At 43.1% G+C, this 24,549-nt stretch overlaps 1 protein-coding gene across 5 annotated transcripts; it reads right to left on the reverse strand.

The window, feature by feature from the left end:
- Positions 1–9,808: 9,808 nt before the first annotated feature.
- On the reverse strand, positions 9,809–24,306 carry OAS1 (2'-5'-oligoadenylate synthetase 1). 5 transcript variants are annotated; one of them, XM_010342854.3, is made up of 7 exons: positions 23,820–24,277; positions 22,267–22,555; positions 19,869–20,053; positions 13,698–13,930; positions 12,747–12,893; positions 11,981–11,983; positions 9,809–10,323 (listed from the first exon to the last, which is right to left on the reverse strand). In XM_010342854.3, the coding sequence occupies exons 1-7, from the start codon at positions 23,997–23,999 to the stop codon at positions 9,981–9,983; spliced, it is 1,380 nt and encodes a 459-aa protein (XP_010341156.3). In that variant the 5' UTR covers positions 24,000–24,277; the 3' UTR covers positions 9,809–9,980. The 5 variants fall into 5 exon arrangements, with proteins under 5 accessions (XP_010341156.3, XP_074258300.1, XP_003932283.3 ...); XM_074402199.1 differs by lacking the exon at positions 11,981–11,983 and adding an exon at positions 18,085–18,089 and having other exon boundaries at positions 12,743–12,893; positions 19,851–20,008; positions 22,269–22,555; positions 23,820–24,274; XM_074402200.1 differs by lacking the exons at positions 9,809–10,323; positions 11,981–11,983 and adding exons at positions 10,386–11,111; positions 18,085–18,089 and having other exon boundaries at positions 12,743–12,893; positions 19,851–20,008; positions 22,269–22,555; positions 23,820–24,306.
- Positions 24,307–24,549: the final 243 nt, after the last annotated feature.

Below are 24,549 nucleotides of genomic sequence, written 5' to 3' on the forward strand. Positions count from 1 at the left end.
ATTGTCTCATGGTTCTGTAGGCTTTACAGGAAGCCTGGTGCTGATGTCTGCTTGGCTTCTGGGGAGGCCTCAGGAGGCTTACAATCAAGATGTAACACAAAGGGGAGCAGGCACATCCTATAGGAAAAGCAGGAGTAAGAGAATGTGGGGAGGAGGTGCCACACAGTTTCAAACAACCAGATCTCATGAGAATGCACTCACTATCACACGAGGATAGATAGCACCAAGGAGATGGAGTTAAACTACTCATGAGAAATCCACCCCCGTGATCCAATCACCTCCCACCAGGCCCCACCTCCAACATTGGGGATTACACTTCAACATGAGATTTGGGTAGAGACATTCAAACGATATCAGCCTCAGTTTATTCATCTGTGAAATGGGGAAAGTCTGACATACCTGTCTCAAAGGACAGGAAAGGCAAGGGAATGCACATGAAGTGCTGAGCACAGTGACTCAGAAAAGGCCATCACTATCATTATCATCTTCTTGTTCATCTCCCCCTGCCCTTCTTCCACCTTATTATCATAAAAGGGACTCCTCTTGCCTTGGTGAGAAGACAGCTGCCTTCTGTGTGACGTTGGGCTACTTAACCTCTCTGTGCTTCAACTTTTCTATCTCTAAAATAAAGATATTAATAGTACCTACCTCATAGGATTTATATGGGGATTAAATGAGTTAATATTTACAAAGTGTTTGGAACAGCACCTGGCACCCAGTAATGGTTTGATAAATAAAGTCCCATTGCCTGAGGCTGTTATATAGATGGCTCCAGAAGCCAAACTAAGTATGAAATAAACTCCCAAATGCAGAATTTATAAGGGGCTCAACCATGTCAAGAATGTATAAAGGGGTTGGAGTGTGGAGAAGAGCAATGATTGGCAAGGTGAATGCACTGGAGAGAACTGCTGTCAGGTGGTGTCTCCCCTCCCTTTTGGAGATGGATGGAGGTGTGATGTTCCTTGCCTCAGTCCAGCTGGCTTTCCGAGGACCCTTTGGGGAGCTTTCCATCTAGCTGGGAGACACAGAGGTTCTGAGGTCTGCCTCACACCCAAGAAAGCTGAAGAGGCCTGTGGTTGCCTGATGGGGGTAGCGGGGATCCACTTGGATGGGCTTCATTTGGGAGGCGTTTCCTCTGATTCAGATGTGAACACATAAGTAACAATGCTGGCATGGGGTCATGTTGGATGCTTGTCTAACAGCTCCCTCTGGCAGCAAATAGATGCTCACAAGAAGCTGGGTGTGGTACAGAAATCTAGATGAGGCAGGAGTTAGAATGGACCATGCAGAGGAGAGATGGAGAGGCCCTGGGAAAGAGACTTACAGAGGTTCCCAGGCCCAGGATCACCACAGAATCCATAAACACACCCACTCCTCTAACCCTTGAGAAAGTGCCAATTCTAGCCATCTGCCAGACCTCAGTGTGGTAAACTGAGTCACTGGCCTCCATGTCACTCCTCCCTAGATCCATTCTTTGCCATGGGATATTGTAGTTTCCTCCACTAAAGACTATTGTTACTTCCCAAATCCTTGAGTTTGCTCAGCCATGTGACTTGTATGGCCAGTGGAATGTGAGCAGAAATGATGGCATGTCAGTGCTGGGCTGAGGCCTTAAGTGGATTCATGTGTCTCTGTTTACCCCCTTATGCTTCTGCCATGTCCAAAACCTATCAGTCTGGGCCCCAGAAGACACACACACAGAACAGCCTTTAATGCAACAGCAAGGAGTCAAGCTCAGGAGAACTCGCAGCGTGTACAGAGGCGCCCAGCTGAGCCCTGCCTGGATCAATCAACCCATGCTCACGTGAGCATCAATCACTTCACAGTTGTCTTAAGCAACTGAGTTTTGGGGTAGTTTGTTATGTAGCAATCACTAACCAGTACACCTGGAAGGAGTAAATGTCTTCTTTCAAGAAAGAACTTCTCTAGCCCTCCCTGGAATGACTTTGTAGCTTCTCAGGGAAACAGAGCAGAAGGCAACCACAACCCATTCTTGAAGGCAGGCTGCTAACTTCCATTCTCAACTTGGGGAGAAGTCTGCCTTTTGACCACAGAATGAAGGGTTGATAAAATATCAAGGATTGGACGTTCAAATTCCTGAATGAAGTGTGTGTTTGTAACTTGAAGGGACAGAGGACTACCTATTAGCTGACTTAGTAGAAAAATCATGAGACCTTCCTGCAAATGCTAAACATCCAAGCACTAGGCTCAATGCATCACTTTATACAGTGATCCTGAGTTCAGTGGGTTTGCCAATGGTTAGCAAAAATCCAAGCCAGGAGAGGGACAGGCATCCACAGTCCTGAGGCTGTCCCTTCAGGCATGCTACAGTCTTCGGTCTTCATGTCAAAGGATTCAGTTCAGTAGATATAAAGGTGTCTGTCATTTTGGGCAAGCTACAGCTATGCTGGGTTCTGCTTCCAGCATCCTTGCTCCCAAACATTGATAGTCGCTGTGAACTGTGACGCGATCTCCGTAACTTCATACATTAGCACAGTGGAAAAAAAACAAGAATTTCTGATAATTCTTGCTTTCGTGCAAAGCACTCAGCATAGGGCAGAATATGTAACATAGGTAAACAATTTAGTCCACTTACTCTGTGTTGAGCTGACATCTATGGAGAACCAGTGTGTGTCTGGTATTGTGTTCAACCCTTGGCTTGTATTATCTCATTTAATCCATCCACCAACAACCCGAGGTGAAGATTTTGCTGCTCCATGCATTTTACAGATGAGGAAACTAAGTCTTAAGAGGTGAAATGACTTGCTCGAATCCACGTGGTTAGCAAGTGGACAATCTGGGCTTAAACCCGATTTCCCTGAAGCTAAAGCCTGCGTGCAGCAGAGACTGTACCAGTTCACCAAAACCTTCTACTTTCTTCTCCTGAACCCGCACCCACACAGCATTTTCAAGCCTCCCTTGTGAGTAGGTGTGGTCACATGACTGAGTCCAACTAATGGCACGTGAGTGACCATAATGGGTGCTGTTTCCAGACCAAGAGCTTGTATTTTTATTTTAAATATTTATTGTTTTTTTTAAAAAATAGAGACAAGGTCTCACTATGTTGCCCAGGCTAGTATCAAACACCTAGGCTCAAGTGATCCTCCTGCCTCAGTCTCCCAAAGTGCTGGAATTACAGGCATGAGCCAAATCAAGAACTTTGCCGAGGGAATGTGGCCCCTCCCTTTTGCTCTTCTCCTGCCTGTAGCCAGAGTTACAGATGATGGGAACCAGTGTCCCTGAATTGCTGCATGGAAAAAAGTCACCTGCCAACCAGAACATGCAATATGATGATTACTTAAGGGAAAAAGACACTTAAATTGCATCCGAGCCATGCTGCAGCTTGGGGTACTGTTTGTTACAGCAGCTGGTGTTATCCTAACTAATACATCAAACTTTGACCATGTGATGTACCAAGATCATAGTAGTCCTGCATGTTCTGTAATCATGCATGTTCTAAAGCAGGCATCCCAAACTTTTTACACAGGGGGCCAGTTCACTGTCCCTCAGACTGTTGGAGGGCCGCCACATACTGTGCTCCTCTCACTGACCACCAATGAAAGAGGTGCCCCTTCCTGAAGTGTGGTGGGGGGCCGGATAAATGGCCTCAGGGGGCCGCATGCAGCCCGCGGGCCATAGTTTGGGGACACCTGTTAGAGTAAGGTTGATTTTAGGACAAAGCTGCAATGTGGTAGACTATGGAGGCCTGGCCATTTGTGGGAGAGAAAAAAGATGGTGAATAGAAGTCTCCTATGGCCAAACACAAAATCTTTAATTTCATAGGATTCTGGGTGTCACATGGCTGAGAGTAGAGAGGGAGGCACCTCTTAAGTCCACCAAAGACCCTATGCTCCAAATGACATGGGACCAGAGAATTGAAATCAATGCTATTTCAGGTATACAGTATGATATTCAAGCATCAAGTTGTACTCCTCAAACACATGCATTTTTTAAAGTAACATAAAATTTTAGGCCGGGTGCAGTGGTTCATACCTCTATAATTGCAGCACTCTGGGAGATGGAGGCAGAAGGATTGCTTGAGCCCAGGAGCTCAAGACCAGCCTGGGCAACATAGCGAGACCTGGCCATTGCCCCCTACAGACTCCTGCCATCAGATTTATTAGCACTCTAATGAATTATTAGATCATTTATTAGATAATTATAAGAGAAATAGAACTCTATTGATTAGACCTCTCATAAATAGTGCCTGTTACCTCATCGGACAATTGTCCCTGAAGAGTCTCTTGTTCATCTTTGCATTCCCAGCACTGAGCTCAGAACATGGCCAAGGGCAGACCTTTGATAAATATTTTTTGAATAATCATGATAATAAGCTCTAACTTCCTTTAAAATAAGCTATATGTGAGGTACTGGTATAAATCCATCATCCATTAGCTCATCCTCTCTACAACACTCAAAGCCACAATTGCACCCAAATTTATTTATGTATTTACTTATTTACTTATTTCCGAGACAGCGTCTCATTCCGTCCCCCAGGCTGGAGTGCAGTGGCTGGATCACGGCTCACTGCAGCCTCAGCACTTCCGGCTAATTGTGTCCTAATTGCTTCCGTGAACTTCACTCTCATTTCTCTTGGCTAAATATTAACCCCTCTTAGTTTGGTTTTGTCAGCAGGGAGGAGCTGAGGAAATTTATCTCTGGACACTCAGACATTTCCGGCTTGGATGCTTCAATTTTATACGACAGTTTCCCTTGTTCTTACACACTTGCTCCTCTGTTTCCAAATCTTGTAAATTCGTCCTTGGACCAGCAGCTCCAAACAACAGCACCCCAGAGCTTTCTGTAGCCTGTGCCTGCCAACTTTGCATAAACGATCAGAACTTACCTGAGAGAAATACTTCTCAAAAGCTTTTTTTTTTTTAAAAAAAAAGAAAAATACATTTATTATTTCTCATGGCCACAAGTGCAAAAAGTCAATAAAATCAGAAAATTTAGAAAAATACAAAGATCACCTATAATGTTATAGCCAAATATCACTGCTGAAAACGTTCAAGTCTCCCACGAACCAATCATTACAAAATGAAATGAAAGAAAGAGCGCCAAGTAGAATAGTACTGAAACAAATGTCTGAGAATGGCTATGACAAAGGCTGTGAAGGATCTCTGCAGGGAAAATGATAAAACATTGTTACAGCAGCTAAAGAGGACTAAAATTAATGAAAAGAAACTCCAAGTTCCTAATCAGCATTATCAGATTCTACATAGATATGTATAAAATATAGACTTTATTCTTCCCAAACCAAGTTGTGTATTTCCAATCAAATGCCTCCCCATGTTTTGGGAGGAGTGTCACAAATTGAGTATAAAACTAATGTAGAAATAGAAAGGGTTAAGAGGAACCAATGACTTGATAAAAAGAGAACAGAATTCTCCCAAATATACAAAGATTTATAAGGCTATAGTAATGAAGACAAGGTAGTATTAACTCAAGGATACAAAAAATAGACCAATGGAAAAGAGCAGAGGCCAGAAACAGACTCCCACATAGATGGGCTCCGGGAATATTTAAGAGGTGGCTTTGCAAAGAAGTGGAGAGAGCATGGTCCCTTCAACAAATACTGCTGGGATAATTGAGCATCCACATTGGAAGAACTGGAACTGAACCCCTTCCTCACATGCCATATATCAATAAACGCCTTTTGTTGTCTGTGGTTTTGGTGTCACATCCAAGAAATCACTGGAAAGACCAATGTCATGAAGTTTTCCCCTGTGTTTTCTTCTAGTAGTTTCAGTTTCAGGTCTGATGTTTAAGCCTTTAATTCATTTTGAGATGATTTTGTGTGTGCTGTAAGGTAAGGGTCCAATTTTATTATTTTGCATGTGGGCGTTCAGCTTTCCAAACACCGTTTGTTGAAGACACTGTCCTTTCCTCGCTGTGTATTTTTGGCAATCTTGTCAAAGATCAGTTGGCCAAGTAGGCAAACCACAGACAACAAAAGCAAAAATAGGCAACCGGGACTGCATCAGACCAAAAAGCTTCTGCATAGCACAGGAAACAATCAACGAGCTGAAAAGGCAATCTACGGAATGAAGAAAATATTTGCAAACCATATATCTAATAAGGATTAATCTCCACAAGATGTGAGGAACTCCTACAATTCAATAGCAAAAAAATTAATAACCTGATTTAAAAACGGGCTAAGGATTGGAATAGATCTTTCTCCAAAGAAGACATACAAATGGATAGCAGGTGTATAAAAAGATACTCAGTGTCACTAATTATCAGAGAAATGCAAATTAAAATCACAATGCAATATCACCTTACACCTGGTAGGGTGATGATCATTTTTTAAAAAGAAAATGAACAAAAGATAACAAGTGTGAGGATGTAGAGAGGTGGGAACTCTTGTACTTGTTGGGAAGCCACTGTGAAAAACAGTATGGAGTTTCCTCAAAAATTAAAAATAGAACTACCATATGTTCCAGCAGTACCACTTCTGAGTATTTACCCAAAAGAATTGAAATCAGGGTATCGACGAAATAACTGCATTCCCATGTTCACTGCAGCACTATTCACAATAACCAAGAAATGGAAGCAACCTAAGCAACTATAAATGGATAAATGTGTTAAAGAAAATTAATGTATGCAGTGCACACAATGGAATATTATTCAGCCTTTAAAAACAAGAAAATTTGTCTGGGTATGGTAGCTGTGATCCCAGCACTTTGAGTGGCCAAGGAGGCAAGATTTTGAGGCCAGGAGTTCAAGACAAGCCTGGATAACATAGCAAGACCCCATCTCTACAAAAGATTTAAAAATTTAGCCAGGCATGTTGGCACACAACTGTAGTTCCATTTGCTTATGAGGCCAAGGTTTTCCCTGACTCCTAGGATGGCTCCTAGAAATGCAGAAAAGTGTGAAATTCCAGAATTACTGTGGAGCTGGTGGAAGGAGTTAAGAGGCCAAGGGAAGTGGGCGCAGTGAAGAGTAGTGGATATGTTTGCTATGTAAGTCTGGAAATAGAGTTCTAGGGGACAAAACATTCCCCAAGGCCACAAGGAATGTGCTCCAGAGGGGGCACCTGCATCACGAGGTGTTTTGATGGTGGCCTCCTGGGGAAAGGGGCTGTTACAGAGCTTGCATTGATAAGGGCGGTAGGGCAGGCAGGACTCCCAGAGCAATAGAAGCCAAGTGGGCGCAATGATTATAATGAGTGGTGAGGTTGGAGGGGCAGCCAGGGGTCATGACCCATACAGAGTTAGGGACCTGATGAATACAATGTGGCCTCCTAGCGACTTAATGGGTGAGTCTCTTGAAAGGGCACTACTCAATTTATGCCATTAGAAGAAATCAAGGCTGGATGACCAGGGGGTTAAGGACAGTCGTTCCAATAAAAAGTCATCCATCCTTTCCTGATTGTTGGACCTGACCCAGTTCTCAGACTAGACTCCAATAACAAGGAGGAGGCAGAGTTCCCTTGGGAAAGGACCCTGCAACAACATGGCATATATAGTAATGGTTTCCCCCAAGGGACCTCTGGCCATTGATTCAGAGGATGATACGCTGAAAAAGGGGAAACACTCAACATTTCAAAGACTGTTGGGCAGAGGATCAACATTGATAACAATGCAGGAAAATCCAAAGTGTCACCAGATTCTGTCTCCATCAGAGTAGGGGCATGTAGGAGCCAAGAGTGGAAAGTGCAGCCCCGGCCAAGTCAGGCTTGTAATTTGCCCGCTGTGTCTGTGGACCTGCCTGGTGATCATTTCCCTGTCCCCTGAAGGTATGTTCGAAGAGGACATGCTTGGTGAAAGACACTACCGCACATTAGCATGAGGTTAAGTGAGAGCTATCACAGTGAGGAAGGTCATGGGAATGCCTTTGAAACTGCCACTTCCCTGGCCAGGATAGTAAATCAAAACCACTATTACATCTCAGAGCGAGGGAAGTACAGAAATTCGCACCCTTTCATGAAGTCATAGAGGACTCTGCAGCTGCTATAGGCTGCAGTACAAGTTGCCCCTCTACTTGAGCCATACCACCATGGCAGACTCCATGGTGTTCCCACTGTCAGTCATAGGAAAAGATGTCCTTCAGAGATTATGGCAATATCTAATTAGAGAATTATTACACAGACACTCCCAGGACTCTGGAGCAAGCCCATGTCATTTGCAGCAAAAACGTATATGCCCTTTGAAAAACAATTCTGGTGCACTACTGGGCCCTGTTGTAGATGGAAGGCTGATCATGTGGCCATGTGGCTCTTCAATTGAGCAACTAATTACCGATTCCATTAATCTGCTGCTGGTTTTGGCGTTGTTATAACATGAAACACTCTCAAAAGGCAACACAAGTTCATTTTCCACATCGTAAAATACAGGGAGGCCATTACATTGGGATGTCCACACTTGCCTATCAGCATGGAGTGTGCAATGATGGATTTTATGTGATAACTTGACTGGGCTAAGGGTGCCCAGATAGCTGGTAGAACATTTCTGGGTGTATCTGTGAGGGTGTTTCTGAAAGATATTTGTATTTGAATCAGCAGACTGGCATTATCTAATCCAGTCTACAAACAGGACACAAAGACTGAGGAAGGGTGAATCTGCACTCAGGTTGAGCCGGGACATTCATCTTCCCCTGCCTTGGACATCGGTGCTTCTGGGTCTTATGGTGCCAGAGTAGGAAAAATAAGAATTCAATGAATGAGGACACATGAAGACCATACAATGGTGATTAAGAACATGAGCTTTACAGAGAGAAGGGTTAGGGTTCAAGTTCAGATTCTGCCCCTGACCAGCTGGGTGACCCTGGGCAAGCACTGTAACCTCTTAGAACTTTGAGTTCTTCCACTTATTATTGTGAGAATAACAACAAAACCCATCTCACAGGGATGCTGAGAGGCTAAATGGAAGAATATAATCTGGACAGACCAAAGACTGCTTCGCAGCCACCCAAGTGACCAGCAAGTCAGGTGATAAGAGCTTGCTTAGTTCTTTTGTGAGTATCTGTGAGAGTTTTATATTTTGGAGTCTTATGAATGATATGCTGGTTCTTCATCCCAAGAACAGTGTGATGATGTGGCAGTGTAAGTCAGTATAATTGATTCTTTAATCCAGTGATTTACCTAGGAGGGCAGAACTGTCCAAAAGAAATATGTCATGTAATGCAAGCCACATGTGTGATTTCACATTTTTTAGTAGCCACAATTAAAAAGGGAAATAAAATGATGAAGTTCATTTTGATTTTACTCAAATATATCAAAAAATACCACTTCAGCACACAATTTAAAAAATTGTCAGTTGGCAATAACTTGGCATTCTTTTTATTTGTACTGTCTTTGAAACCAAGTATACATCTTACACTCATAGCACATGTAGATTTAGACTAGCTACATTTCAAGCATTTAATAGATACATGTGGCTAGTGGCTGTTGTGTCACACAGGGAAGTTCTAAAATTTTTCTCAGAGTTATGGAGAAAGGATGATTCCAAGATGCTTATTTCAGGATTATTAGTAATAGGAAAACGATCTAATATTAACTTGTTTTGCACAAATGTCAACTCCATGAGGACACGGACTTTTTTACTTAAAAAATTCTGGAAGTCTTGGCTCTGCAGGGTCATGAGGACAGGGATTTCTGCCTTCTTTTGTGCACTGCTGTGTTCCCAGTGCCCAGAGCTATGCTTGGCACATGGTAAATTCTCAATAAATATATCTTGTTATATCAACGTATACACACACACAGACACACACACACACACACACACACACACACACACACACACCTAGATATGCATCTGTACTTCTTGGATCTGTGCCTTGAAATTAATAAACACCCAATAAATGGTATTTGCTTTATTTTTATTGTCATTGATAATACATTAGATATAATCCTCCCACCAGGTGCACAGAAGAAAGTCAGGGCTGGAATTTCATTCTCTTACCTAAATCTCTCTGTTCTCTCTCAGGGAATATTTTCAGAGAATAGGTGGAGTGAGACAAGGCTGAGGGGAACGTTAGCCACGATAGGAGAGAGGGCATAGAAGGCCAGGGGTCAGGAGACCTGGATTCTGTCTTAGATCGTGCACCAGCTCACTGAGGACCTTTGTCCTCTCTGGATCAAGGGTCCCACCTGGAAATGAAGGGGCTGGTCCAGATAACACTGGAACCCTTTCCCCTAAGATGCCCTGGCATTCAGAGGATGGTGCATGTCCAGTTCTCTTCCGCCTGTGGGGTAGATGCTTTCTGGAATGTGCTGGAGCCCTGATAAAAATAAGAGGGCTCATGTGTTCTGATGTAACCATATTTCTGATACATCCTCGGATCGTAGGTCTCATCGTCCTCACTGTCGCTTTTCGTCTGAAAGGGTGAGACACGTGATCACATCAGGGAGTCTTCCTACCTTGCAGCTGGAGCTCACTGAGCTTTTATGGTGGACTCTATGACATGCCAGCTGGATCCCCCTTTGAGGAAGGACTAACAAACCCCAGCTGCTGAGACAGTGGTCAGCAGACAGACTTCAGCTGTCAGCCCATTTAGAGGTGGCCTCAGCTGCAGAAAGTCTTTTGCTTAAGGCTATGCCCTTTCTCAAGGTGCCCAAGCACAGTGAGTGATCCATGTAGGGATATAGAGGCCTGGGCAGCTCTGTCACTGTGGGGTAGCTCTAAAGTCCATTCCAGCTCCAGGTCTATCCTTGGAGTTGGCTGAAACTCGCATCTGCTCTGCAACCCCGTTCACTTCTCCCTGTGCTCTCTCCTGCTTCCTTCCTCTCCTTGCTTCCCCCCTTTTCCATGAGTGCTTGTTCCAGTGGTGCTTCCCCAGAACACCCTGCACACTAAATTCTATCCCAGAGTCTGCTTCCTAGGGAGCCACCTGCACCATCATCAATCCTTTGGAATCAGATTCCTGCTTGTGGTTGGAAAGATCCGGGAGTGAGTCCTTTGCCCCTACTTAGCCATGTGACAACCCAAGTCCTGCTCAGAGTCTCCCATTGGCCAGATGAGAGGTGTGGATGAGACAAGGCAGGTTGTTTAGCACAGTGACATGAGCACTGGCTTTGGAGTCCACTGAGTTTGCATCCCACTTCCACCCCTCATTAGCTGATGTCCTTGAGCGAGTGACCTCACCTCTCTAAGACTTTGTCTCATCTGTAAGTTGGGAATGATAGAAAACACAACTCATGGGACTTCTCAAATAACTAAAAATAGAATGTCCATTCAACCCAGCAATCCCACTACTGGGTATCTACCCAAAGGAAAAGAAACCATTCTGTCAAAAGATGCCTGCACGCATATGTTTATCACAGTACTATTCACAATAGCGAAGTCATGAAATCAACCTCAGTGAGTATCGGTGGTGGATTGGATGAAGAAAATGTGGTCTATCTACACTATGGAATATTATGCAGCCATAAGAAAGAATGAAATCATGGATGCAGCTGAAGGCCGTTACCTTAAGGCCTTCAGAATTTAAGCAGAAACAGAAAAACAAATACTTAACATCTGCTAAAGATGGGTACAGTAGACACTAGAGATTCCAAAAGGGAGGAGACAGGGAGAAGGGCAAGGGCTGAAAAAATTCCCATTAGGTACTATGTTCACTGACTGGGTAACAGGATCAGTAGAGGCCCAAACCCCACCGTTACACAATATAGCTGTGTAACAAATGGCACATGTGTGCTCTGAATCTAAAATAATAAAAATTTTTAAAAAGAAAGCATGCCTCATGGGATTGTTGTGAATATTTAATGAAATAGTGTATATTAAAGGGCTTAGGACAGAACCTGAGGCCGAAGCAGGCAATCAATAAGTAGTGTTAGAGATTATTTATTATTACTCTCAGGGGAATGAACTCTGGACAAGGGATGTGAAAATTCTAGAAACTCTCTGTTTGTGACCAAAATGACTGTAAAATATGGAGTACAGCTTGTAACTATGTGAATATAAATGGCCTTTGGCAAGAGGTAAGTACATTGGAAAGAATGGTCTCCAGTTCTAGATCCTTGAAGAATCACCACAGTCTTCCGCAATGGTTGAATTAATTTGCAATCCTACCAACAGTGTAAAAGCATTCCTATTTCTCCACATCCTCTCCAGCATCTGCTGTCTCCTGATTTTTTTAATGATCACTATTCTAACTGGTGTGAGATGGTATCTCAATGTGGTTTTGATTTGCATTTCTCTAATGACCAATGATGATGGGCTTTCTTTTTATCATGTTTGTTGGCTACATATTCACAATAGCAAAGACTTGGAACCAACCCAAATGCCTATCAATGATAGACTGGATAAAGAAAATGTGGCAAATATATGCCATGGAATACTAGGTAGCCATAAAAAAGGATGAGTTCATGTCCTTTGCAGGGGCATGGAAAAAGCTGGAAACCATCATTCTCAGCAAACTGACACAATAATAGAAAACCAAACACCACATGTTCTCACTCACAAGTGGGTATCGAATAATGAGAACACATGCACTCAGGGAGGGAAACATCACACACTGGGGTATGTGGGGGTTGGAGGGCTAAGGGAGGGATAGCAAGAAGTGGGGGCATGGGGGGATAGCATTAGGAGAAATACCAAATGTAGATGATGGAGTGATGGATGCAGCAAACCACCATGGCGCATGTATATCTATGTGACAAACATGCACATTCTGCACATGTACCCCAGAACTTAAAGTATAAAAAGAAAAAAAAAAGAATGGTCTCAAACTATATGTCTCAAGCTGCATGGAGAGGGGCAGGGATGAATGGCAGGGAGGAAGCAGGAGGTCTCACCGACAGAGTCCAGGAGCTCACTGGGGACCCATCCCAATTCTTAAAGCACGGGTAATTCAGCCAGTTCTCTGCCTCTCGTGCCAGCTTCCACCAACCCTTTGGGTCTCCACCTAAGTTTCCTGTAGGGTCAGCCGGGTCCAGAATCACAGGCCTGTAGAACAACATTGAGAGAGGGACAGGTGAGGAGCTGGGGCTCTGTCCTGGGAGTCCAGATGCTCCTGGCAGAGCGAAATGCAGCCTGGGATGGGCTGGGACTCAGAGCATGAGGAAGGGCTCCCAGGGTTACATCCCCAGTGCCCTATTCCCCAGCGGGCAGTGAGCATGGGGAGAGGGAGCCTTGCACTTGCGCCTGACAGATGGGGGTTTGAATCCCACCTCTGCCCTTTACCAGTGATGTGCCCTTGGTTAGGTCACTTGAACTCTCTAAGCCTCAGGTTTCTTTCTGTCAAATGCGGGTACTTCCACATGCCTATCTCAAAGGCTATAGTGTGAGGAAAGAAAAAGCCAAGTAATGTGAAATGCTTAGCACAGTGACTAGAATATAACACACATGTCAGTCATATTGATAATAATTTTTACTATTGTATTAGCATGTGTTAGTCTTACAGCAAGCTTTCAATATCTGGGAGCAATTACTATTATTGTTGTTGCTGCTGTTCTTATTTCAGTTCAAATTCCAGCTATTTTACTCATTTTCTGTTAAGGATTGGACAAGCTCCTTACCTCTCAGAAGCTCAGTTTACTCACCTGTAAAATGATTGTCATAGTGCCTGCCTCACAGGGTTAGAGGTAGGCATTTAAATCAAATGGCAGTAGTAAAATGCCCAGCACAATGACAGGCAAACAGATTCTCACCTAGTGAGGATTCCTCCCACCTCCTCCATTTACAAGGCACTGCACCTGTATCCAGGTGTTCATTTACATAGGAGAGCTCATCCACGTGGGGATAGCATACCTGGGTTTGCTGAGCTGCCTGCTCAGGTACTCTCTAATACTGGGGTTTTTAAAGTCATAATACTCTTTCCAGTAGATGCAGAGTTGCTGGTAGTTTATGACTAATTCCAAGACCGTCCGAAATCCCTGGGCTGTGATGAAATCTGTTTTCATGCTCCCTTGCTCCCAAGCATAGACCGTCAGGAGTTCCAGGGCATACTGAGGTGGCAGTGGCTTCCCAAGCTTTTCCTTACACTGAGAAGAGGAAAAACAATCAGAAAAAAATGGGTTTGCTCAACTTTTGTGTAAATTACATTTTTTATTGGTCCAAGTCCAGCCTGCCACCTGTTTTTAGATATAAAGTTTTCTTGGAACAAATCAAGGCTCATTCATTATTGTATAGTTTATGACTGCGTTCATGCTACAAAGGCAGGGTTGAGCAGTTGCAACAGAGAACGTGCAGTCCACAAAGTCTAAAATATTTACTATCTAGCCCTTTATTTTTTAAAAAAAATGTTGGCTGGCCTCTTGTTAAGAGTTCTGGATTCTTGCTAATGTCAGTTTGAATCTGGCTTCACCATTGTCCAATTCTAAGTAGATGACTTAGACTCTCAGAGCCTCATTATTTTCATCTGCTAAGTGAGTTGTCAAAATAGCATCTATCTTAGAAGGATATTATGAAAATTAACTGAGAAGAAGGACTTGTAATGTTCCTAAGAAATGCACAGAAGCAAACGAAATTCTTTGTGGAGGAGTATACATAATCCAAAAACTCAAATTATTTTACAAATAATTTTCAAATACCATGATGAGTACATATGTAACCAGGCACACAAGCAAACAAAACATTAAGAGTGATGACCAACAAAAAAAAAGAGAAATAGTAATAAACTTATAAAACTTTAAATAGTGACGGATTAAACACAGACTTTAAAATAACTCAGAACTCTACAAGGAAAACTACAAAACACTGCTGAAAGAATTCGTAGATGACATAAACAAAGGAAACACATCCCAGGCTCATGATTTGGGTAGAATCAATACTGTGAAAATGACCATACTGCCAAAAACTATCGGCAAATTCAATGCAATTCCCATCAAAATACCACCATCATTCTTCACAGAACTAGAAAAAAAACAATCCTACATTCATATGGAACCAAAGAAGAGCCCACATAGCCAAAGCAAGACTAAGTATAAGAACAAATCTGGAGGCATCACATTACCAGACTTCAAACTATCCTATAAGGCCACAGTCACCAAAACAGCATGGTACTGGTATAAACATAGTCACATAGACCAATGGAACAGAATAATGAACCCAGAAATACAGCCAAACACTTACAGCCAACTGATCTTTGACAAAGCACAACACGAAGTGGGGAAAGGACACCCTAATCAACAAACGGTGCTGGGATAATTGGCAAGTCACATGGAGAAGAATTAAACCGGATCCTTATCTCTCCTCTTATACAAAAACCAACTCAAAATGGATCAAACACTTAAGTCGAAGACCAGAAACCATAAAGATTATAGAAGATAACATCGGAAAAACCCTTCTAGACATTGGCTTGGGCAAAGACTTCATGACCAAGAATCCAAAAGCAAATGCAACAAAAACAAAGATCAATAGATGGCACTTAATTAAACTAAAAAGCTTCTGCAAAGCAAAAGAAATAATAATTAGCAGAGTTAACAGATAACCCACAGAATGGGAGAAAATCTTCACAATCTATACATCTGACTAATATCCGGAATCTACAGAGAACAAATCTACAGAGAACAAATCAGCAAGAAAAAACAAACAATCCCATCAATAAGTGGGCTAAGGACATGAATAGAGGACTCTCAAAAGAAGATACACAAACAGCCAACAAGCATGTGGGAAAATGCTCAACATCACTAATTATCAGGGAAATGCAAATCAAAACCAGAGTGCGATACCACCTCACTGCTGCAAGAATGGCCATAATAAAAAATAAAAAATAATAGATGTTGGTGTGGATGTGGTAAAATGAGAACACTTCTACACTATTGGTGGGAATGTAAACTTGTACAACCACTATGGGAACCAGCCCGGAGAGTCCTTATAGAACTAAAATTCTAATGGGATTGCATTAGATCCAGCAATCCCACTACTAGCTATCTATCCAGAGGAAAAGAAGTCATTATATGAAAAAGATACCTGTACATGCAGGTTTATAACAGCACAATTTGCAACTGCAAAAATATGAAACCAACCCAAATGCCTATCAATCAATGAGTGGATAATGTCACACACACACACACACACACACCATGAAATACTACTCAGCCATAAAAAGGAGCAAAATAATGGCATTCACAGCAACCTTGATGGAAATGAATACTGTTATTTTAAGTAAGTAACTCAGGAATGGAAAACCAAACATTGTATGTTCTCACATATATGTGGGAACTAAGCTATGAGGAAGCATAGGCATAAGAATGATACATGGGACTTTGAGGACTCGGGGGAAGGGTGGGGGATGGAGAGGGTTAAAAGACTACAATTGGGTACAATGTACACTGCTTGGGTGATGGGTACACCAAAATCTCAGATATCACCACTAAAAAAACTTACATGACTAAGCACCAGCTGTTCCCCCAAAAACCTAACAAAACTGAAAAATTAAATATAAAAAAAATAGTCCTCTCTCTGTGATCAGTGGTTTGAATGAGGACAGGTAAGGAGAGGTATCAGAATCATATATGTATAGATATGAATCGGTATGTGCTCATGTCACAGAAAAGAAGTGCAAATAAAACATCATACTAAAAAATAATAAAAAATTTAAAATAACTAGGAATATCATATTCACAGAATAAAATAAAAACTTTAAATAGTTAGTAGGGAATTATGCCAGGTGTGGTGGCTCACGCCTGTAATCCTAGCACTTTGGGAGGCTGAGGTGGGTGGATCACCGGAGGTCAAGAGTTTAAGACCAGCCTGACCGACATGGTAAAACCCTGTCTCTACTAAAATACAAAAATTAGCCAGGCATGATGGTGAGTACCTGTAACCCCAGCTACTCAGGAGGTTGAGATGGGAGAATCTCTTGAACCTAGCAGACAGCAGTTGCATTGAGCTGAGACAGCATCACTGCACTTCAGTCTGGGTGCCTGAGGGAGACCCTGTCTCAAAAAAAAAATTAGTAGTAAATTAAAAGCCATAAGAAGTAACATGGCAGATATAAAAAAATGAAATAGAAATTTTAGGATAAAAATGGCAACTGTAATTAATAGCTTAACAGTAAATTAGATATAGCTAAAGAGAAAATTAGTTAATTCAAAGGTAGATTAGAAGAAACTATTCAGAATAAAGCATGAAAAAACAGACAAAAAGATAGGAAATACAAAAAAGAGTACAGAGCTATGAAAGACAGAGTAAGGTCTAACATACATTTAACTGGAATTCCAGGAGGTGAGGAGACAACGGGGGAGAATCCATATTTTAGAAGAATGGCTAAGAAGTTTTAAAACTGAAGATACCAATACACAGATTCAGGAATCTTAAAGGAATCTCAATCTGGACAAATTATAGGAACCCATCATTAAGACACAGCAGATTGAAGCTAAACAAAATCAAAGACAAAGAAAATCTTACATGCAGCCAGAGGGAAAAAAACAGGTTACCTACAAAAGAGCTGCAGTTAGACTGGCAACTGACTTTTTAATGATGACACTGGAAGATGGAATGACATATTCAATGTGCTGAAATGGCCACTGAGCAAAAGCACCCTTCAACAACGAAGGCAAAAACATGACATTTTCAGACAAACAAAAACTGAGGGGGTTTACTCCCACTAGGCCATCATCAAAAGAAATCCCAAAGGATGAACAGTCATTTAGGAAAATGACCCCACATGGAATGTTAGAGGTGTAAGAAAGAATGAATAGTGAAGAAAGCAGTAAATCTCTGAGTAGATTAAATAAACATTGGCTCTAAAACAATAATAATGCTTTGAGGCACTTGAAAATATAGAGAGACTTGAAATAAGAAATGTAGCATGTAAGTTGGAGGTGGTAATGATGGTGATTAGTGGAGTTAAATTACTGTAGTCTTGTCTTGTTTTAAAGGAGAACAGCATAAAGAAAGAAAGAAAGAGACAATTCTGGGCTGTGCAGGACTCTCTTGATCATTGTACAACTAGTATTTCTGCCTTTTTCCACTAAATATAAGTAGCATCCATGTCCTCCTATCACCATGGTTACCAAAACACCCTCATTAATTTTCTTTTCTTTTACTTTTTTTGACATGGAGTCTTGCTCTGTTGCCCAGGCTGGAGTGCAGAGGCCCAATCTTGGCTCACTGCAACCTCCGCCTCCTGTTTTCAAGTCCTTCTCCCATCTCAGCCTTCTGAGTAGCTGGGATTACAGACACATACCACCACACCTAGCTAATTAAAGGTATATAATTATATATACATATATATATATATATATTTATATATATGCACACATGAATCTGTGTGTGCTCACGTCACAGAAAAGAAGTGCAAATAAAACATAATACTAAAAAATAATAAAAATTTAAAAATAACTAGAAATATCATGTTCACAGAATAAAATAAAAACTTTAAATACGTTAGACCTTACTCTTTCATATCTCTCTCCCTCTCTTCCTCTCTCTCTCTAAGTAGAGATGGGGCTTCACCATGTTGGTCAGACTGGTCTCGAACTCCTGACCTCAGGTGATTCACCCGCCTCAGCCTCACATAGTCCTGGGATTACAGGTGTGAGCCACCGTGCCTGGTCTAATTTTCGACATGTCCCCGGGGGCAGTGCTGCTTTTGTCAAGAACTGCTTTTGTAAATTCTACCATGCTCAGGCTCCATGATTAAAAATCACGGAACAGCAAACACTTAGAAGTCTAGCAGCTAAATGATTGTCTTGTTTTACAAGAGGTGTTATTTTTAAATTGGGAAGTTTATCCCTGATTATTTTCATGCATTCATTCAAGAAACATATATTGAATGCCTGTTATTATCAGGCAAACTCCTAAGTCAGTAGACCCAAATTCAAGTTTTTGTTTGTTTGAGACAAGATCTTGCTCTGTCACCAGACTGGAGTCCAGTAGTGCAATCTTGACCCACTGCTACCTTTTCCTCCCAGGCTCAAGTGATCCTCCTACCTCAGCCTCCCCAGTAGCTGGGACTACAGGTGCTCACCACCACACTTGGCTAATTTTTTAGTTTTTTGTAGAGACAAGGTTTTGCCATGTGGCTCAGGCTAGTCTCGAACTCCCTGCCTTGGCCTCTCAAAGTGCTGGGATTACCGGTGTGAGCCACTGTACCCAGCCAAATTCAAGTTTTACTTCTGCTACTTATTGGCCGAATGAGTCACCTGACCCAGGAATTACTCTTGTTGACCTAAGTGTAAATGGGTTTAATAATAATACCTGACTTTATCTAACTTACAGAATCACTGTGAAAGTTGACTAAAATTCAGGGCATTTAAAGTGAACAGAAAAGCATATCACATCTTAGATAAGCTAAGCACACAATACATGTTAGCTTTTATTATGTGTACTCTTGTGGTGGCTAAAAGATATCGTATTTATTAGCACCAGCTATATGCCATTTTACTCTAGCTGTGACATGCTACTCTTTGCAAATGAGAAAACAGAAAGAACAGAGAGGTTAAGTTGCTTACTCAAGGTCAGCCAGCCAGTAAGTAGAAAAGGCATCTGAACATATATTTGTTTGAAACTCTTGTTTTGTCTTATCTACCTTCTGAAGAGTGTGGTTGACTCTCTCTCTCTGTCTCTCCCCCCCTTTCTCTCTCTCTCTCTCTCTCTCTCTCTCTCTCTCTCTCTCTCTCTCTCTCCCCCTCTCTGTGTGTGTGTATGTAGCACTGATTCATGTATTCAACAATTATTTACACCTATTACGTACCAGGCTCTGTTTTAAGTTCTTGGGATACAGCAGTGAACAGAACACCAAAATCCCTTCCTTCCTTCCTCCCTTCCTTCCCTTTCATTCTCTTTCCTTTTTTCGTTGCAAACTCCTCCCTCCTCCCTCTCCACCTCTTTTTCCTTTCTCTCCTCTTTCCCTCCCTCTATCCCCTCCACCACTCCCCCTCCTCTTTCCTTCACTTCTTTTTCTGCTCCCCCGACACCTCTTCTGCTCCCAGTCCAGACAGGACCCACAGTGGCCGGGCAGGAGGGCCATACATTTTGGTACCAGTGCTTGACGAGGCGGATGAGGCTCTTGAGCTTGGGGGGGCGCTGCTTCAGGAAGTTTCTCTGTAGTTCTGTGAAGCAGGTGGAGAACTCGCCCTCTTTCTGCAGGTAGACGCACTCGTTGATGAGCCTGACATAGATTTGGGGGTCAGGTTTACAGGTGTCAGTCAGCTGACCTGTTGAGGCAAAACCTACAACTTAGATGTCAGCTCTTCTCTGCGGTTCTTTCAGTCACCCTGGGGGACAAGCTCCCTGGCCATGGGGTTCGACTGGAAAGCGCATTAGACCCAGGGCTGAGAAGCCTGAGGTCCATTCTCGATCCTCCCTCCTGCCCTCTCCACTGCCATCACCCCATCCAAGCCGCCACCGTCACACGCCTGAATGATGGCGGCAACCTCTTCGCAGGCTCCCCCACAGCCTGTTCTCTCCCCAGCACCTAGAGAGAGCTTTTAAAATCTGATCTTGCTGCTTCCTGCATCCCGCAACACCTGGAATTAAAAAACCCAGAGTCTTTATGGTGGCCAGTGATGTCGGGGCGATCTGGTCTCTGCAACCTCTCCCCCTCACCTCCTGTCTTGCTTCCTTTGCTCACTTTCTACTGCTCTGACTTTTTCTGTCTTCTTCAAACGTGCCACGGTCATTGCCGCTTCAGGGCCTCTGCCCTTGCCGGTGCTCTTCCCAGAACCGCAGATCTTCCCATGGTGCACTCCTCACCACTCAGGCTCAGGGGCCCTCCCTCACGACTCTAAAACAGCCCTGAACACCCATGGCTGTCTATTGTTTCACCCTACTTTACTTAGGTTTTTTTTTTTTTTGGGATGGAGTCTTGCTCTTTCGCCTAGGCTGGAATGCAGTGGTGTGATCTCGGCTCACTGCAACCTCCACCTCCTGGGTTCAAGCAATTCTCCTGCCTCAGCCTCCCAAGTAGCTGGGATTATAGGCACCCACCACCACACCCAGCTAAATTTTGCATTTTTAGTAGAGATGGGATTTTTACCATGTTGGCCAGGCTGGTCTTGAACTCCTGACCTCAAGTGATCTGCTCACTTTGGCCTCCCAAAGTGCTGAGATTATAGGCGTGAGCCACCACGACCAGCCTTCTCCCTCTTATTTTTTTTATAATCATTGTACTCCAGTCCCCAACACAAGATGTTACACAAAGGAGAGAATCCAAAATTTTCTCATACCCTGATGTCTTCAGAGTGTCAGCATTTTTTTTTTCATGGCTGCCCTAGGCCCAAAGAAAACCCTGACAGTTCCTTTAATTAAGTACTAATTACTTGCTAATTAACCACTAATTGCTACATAATTACCAACTATTAATTACTGTAGTAGCCACTAATCACTAAGTTCAAACAATTTAATAGTAGCTGTTTGCATTGTGTCTGACAGATGTCATTGCATTTCCCTCAAAAATTAAAATCTAAACTATTCTGTGGCCCTCTGTGAGTTCACTGTGGTGTTCTGAGGTGCCTTCATATACAGTTGGGAAATTCATATTTTTGAATGATTGACTGGTTGAGGCAGGGTCTTGCTCTTGCTCTGTGCCCAGGCTGGAGTGCAATGGCATGTTCATGCCTCACTGAAACCTCAAACACCTGACTGGCCTCAAGGGATCCTTCAGTCTCAGCCTCCTGAATACCTGTGGCCACAGGCATGTACCACCACACCCAGCTAATTTTTAAAATTTTTTAGTAGAGATAAGATTTCGCTTCATTGCCCAGGCTGGTCTTGAACTCCTGGGCTCAAGCGATCCTCCGCCTCAGCCTCCCAAAGTGCTGGAATTACAAGCATGAGCCACTACACCTACTGGAAATTCACATTTTTGAACACCTATTACTCATCAGACCTGAATGTCTGATGAGTAATAAGCATTAAGTGATCATTTACCACTTTAAATAATGATATGATAGAGGTAGCGTGGTTTTACCAATTCTCCTGATGTGGAAATGGGGCCTCTGAGAGGTTACACTTCCTGTTCAAACGTTCCTGCAGGTTATAAATATCTATCTCCCAACCTGCTGCATATGTTTGATGAGATCTCCTCATGTTGGGACAAAGATGAAAGTAACATGAACTTTAAGCCACATCTTTGCCGTCGGATTTTAGAAAGATAAAATTCACATGTTTTGCCATAACCAGAACCAGTAAGCCTTGCAGCTGTTCCGTAAGAAATGTCTTTGTCCTAGAATTATGCCAATTTGCTGTTTAATGTCTCTTCTGTAATAGATCATGATGTTAGTCATTCTTGCCCAGGGAGAGATCTTAAGATCTCCTCCTCCCACCCTGCTTTAGAGGGATGCCCTGTTGGGGCAAAAAAAGGCTCAAGCTGTGAGAGATTTCTGCTCCAAAATGGGAAAATGGAGAGAAAGAAGTTGGGAGCTCTCACCCAGGGCATCAAAGGCAGGCAGCACGTCAAACTCCACTCCCTCCCTGAGACGGGGCGAACTCAGCATGAAGCTCAGCGCACGGGGGCTGTCCCAGTGCGAAGTCTGGACCTCAAACTTCACGGAAAATACTCTCTCTCTTTGACAGGCTTCCAGCTGTCTCCTAATTTCCCGGATGAATTCTCCCCGGTGCTTTAACTGATCCTGAAAAGTCGTGAGAGGACTGAGGAAGACAACCAGGTCAGCGTCAGATTTGCCTCTGAGGGCGGTGCCTTTGCCCGAGGAGCCACCCTGAAAAAGACAAGCACAGTAACCGACGTGTAGCGAGGCAAACCTCCCTAAATAAAATGACAGTAACAATCACTAACATTATGGAGCACTAGCCGCTGTTCTGAAGGCATTGCATGTCTTAAAGTCCTATCATGTTCGCAGCGATGCTGTGGTTTGGGTACCATGATCATTAGTTTCTATTTTACAGATGGGAAAATGGCTGATCAGTGAGATTATCGATCAGTCCCACCACCCAGATAGTAGGTGGCAGATACAATTCAAACCTGAGGGCCTCCATCTGGGATATGTGTTCTTTTCCTGACTAGCTTATGCTTGGTGGTTCACACTTAACTATTTTACTTAATCTGCACAACCCTATGAGGTACTGAGGGGAAGAAGAGGGAAAAACAGGTGAACGGTGAAGGCTGGGTCCTGGAGAAGCAGCCTGCCTGAAACTGGCACAGGGAGGGCGCCTTACGTAAAACAAATCCACAGTTATACACACAAGAGAAGCGGCGCTGTGTGCTTGCCTAGAGACGTCCTCACAGCTGCGTAAGGTAAGAGGAGTTGCACAGCTTTACTGACAAAAAGTTTCTCAAAACAGTTATAGGGAAGAGAGCAGTTTCTTATAAAAGGTTTTTGCATTCGGCTGTAATCTGGCAATCCGCTCGGACTCCCCTCTCTGTGGCGGAGAGAGCTTTCTTCTTTTGCTTACTAAACTTTCGCTCCAGGCTCCCCTCTGTGTCCATGTTCCCTAATTTTCTTGGACGCAGGACAAAGAACCTCAGGTACTAGTTCAGACAACGAGAAGCTGCTGCATCAAGGTGCATTGGCGAGACTGCAGCAGTATTGGGGATTGTGACTGAAGAAATTGGGACACAGAGTAAAGTGACTTACTCAAGGTCTCACAGCCAGCAGGTGATAATTTGCTTTCTAAACATTCCATTCTTCACTGCAGAAATGGTGAGCCCTAGCCTGGCCGCTGATGACCAGAGCTGGGCTTCTGTTTCTCTATTTCTGAAGTGGGCATGGCCTAGGACAGTGGTTCATAAACTTTGGGGGGTGCTCACTTGTTAATAATAGGGATGTAGGCTTTCACCTCAGATTCTGTCTTAGCAAGCTATGTGGATAAATCAGAAGATCTCAGTTCTCTGGACTCACATTTGCACCCTGGATTCTAGATTTTTGCTTCTCTCTCTCTTTCTGTCTCTCTGTCTCTCTCACTCTCAGTCTCAACTGTTGCACATTCAGCCACCCCTCCCCGGCCAGGCAGGCCTGGACTCACCTTTACCACCTTGGACACCCGCACGGGGTAGGAGCTGTCTCGGAAGCACCTTTCCTTCAGGAATCCACAGATGATGTCAATGGCTTGCTTGATTTGCCTGCGGAAATGCGTGTCTGGCAAGAGATTGCTTTCGATGAACTTGTCCAGATCTCTCGCTGGGGTATTTCTGAGCTCCATCATTGACAGGAGAGCCCGTGGCAACAGAACTGCCTCCTGGACCTATTAGCTTTTATCTCTTCTGCTGGCCGAGTCTGGGCTGCTGTTGGTTTCGTTTCCTCAGAAGGGAGGAGCCGTCTTTGCATTTTCCTTTAGCAAATCAAACACTCTCCTGATCCCAGAGCTGAATTTCACCTGCTTACTCTTCCGTGTTCTGGAACTTATTCTTTGTCCTTTAACCAGCAACTAGCAACCCAGCCTTTCTCTGAACTCTACTCTGGAAATGAATTTTAATCCCCAGCCAAGATAAATCATACATAACAGATTTTGTGTTTCCTTATCTTTTTTTCTTGTTGACAAAAATCATTTCACAGTCATCTGTGGTTTTTTCCGGCAATACTCACCCGTTGCAAAAAGAAAAAAGTCAGAAAAACCAGGAAGTGGAAAGATCATCTGTGATTCTAAAACTAAAAAATTGACACTATAAACGTTCTTACGTAGAGCTTTCCAGATTATTTTTTTTAGTGTGAACACACACACAAACACAGGTCTCTTTTCTTTTTCTTACAAATGG

This window comes from Saimiri boliviensis, chromosome 7, assembly GCF_048565385.1.
Source record: "Saimiri boliviensis isolate mSaiBol1 chromosome 7, mSaiBol1.pri, whole genome shotgun sequence".
NCBI lineage: Eukaryota > Metazoa > Chordata > Mammalia > Primates > Cebidae > Saimiri > Saimiri boliviensis.

Excerpts from the sequence above, each read along its gene's own strand:
- OAS1 (XM_010342854.3), bottom strand. The coding sequence starts at position 23,999 with ATGATGGAGCTCAGAAATACCCCAGCGAGAGATCTGGACAAGTTCATC. Across the intron at positions 22,556-23,819 it reads GGGTGTCCAAGGTGGTAAAG|GGTGGCTCCTCGGGCAAAGG; the intron begins GTGAGTCCAGGC and ends TGTCTTTTTCAG. Across the intron at positions 20,054-22,266 it reads GCCTGCCTTTGATGCCCTGG|GTCAGCTGACTGACACCTGT; the intron begins GTGAGAGCTCCC and ends TTGCCTCAACAG.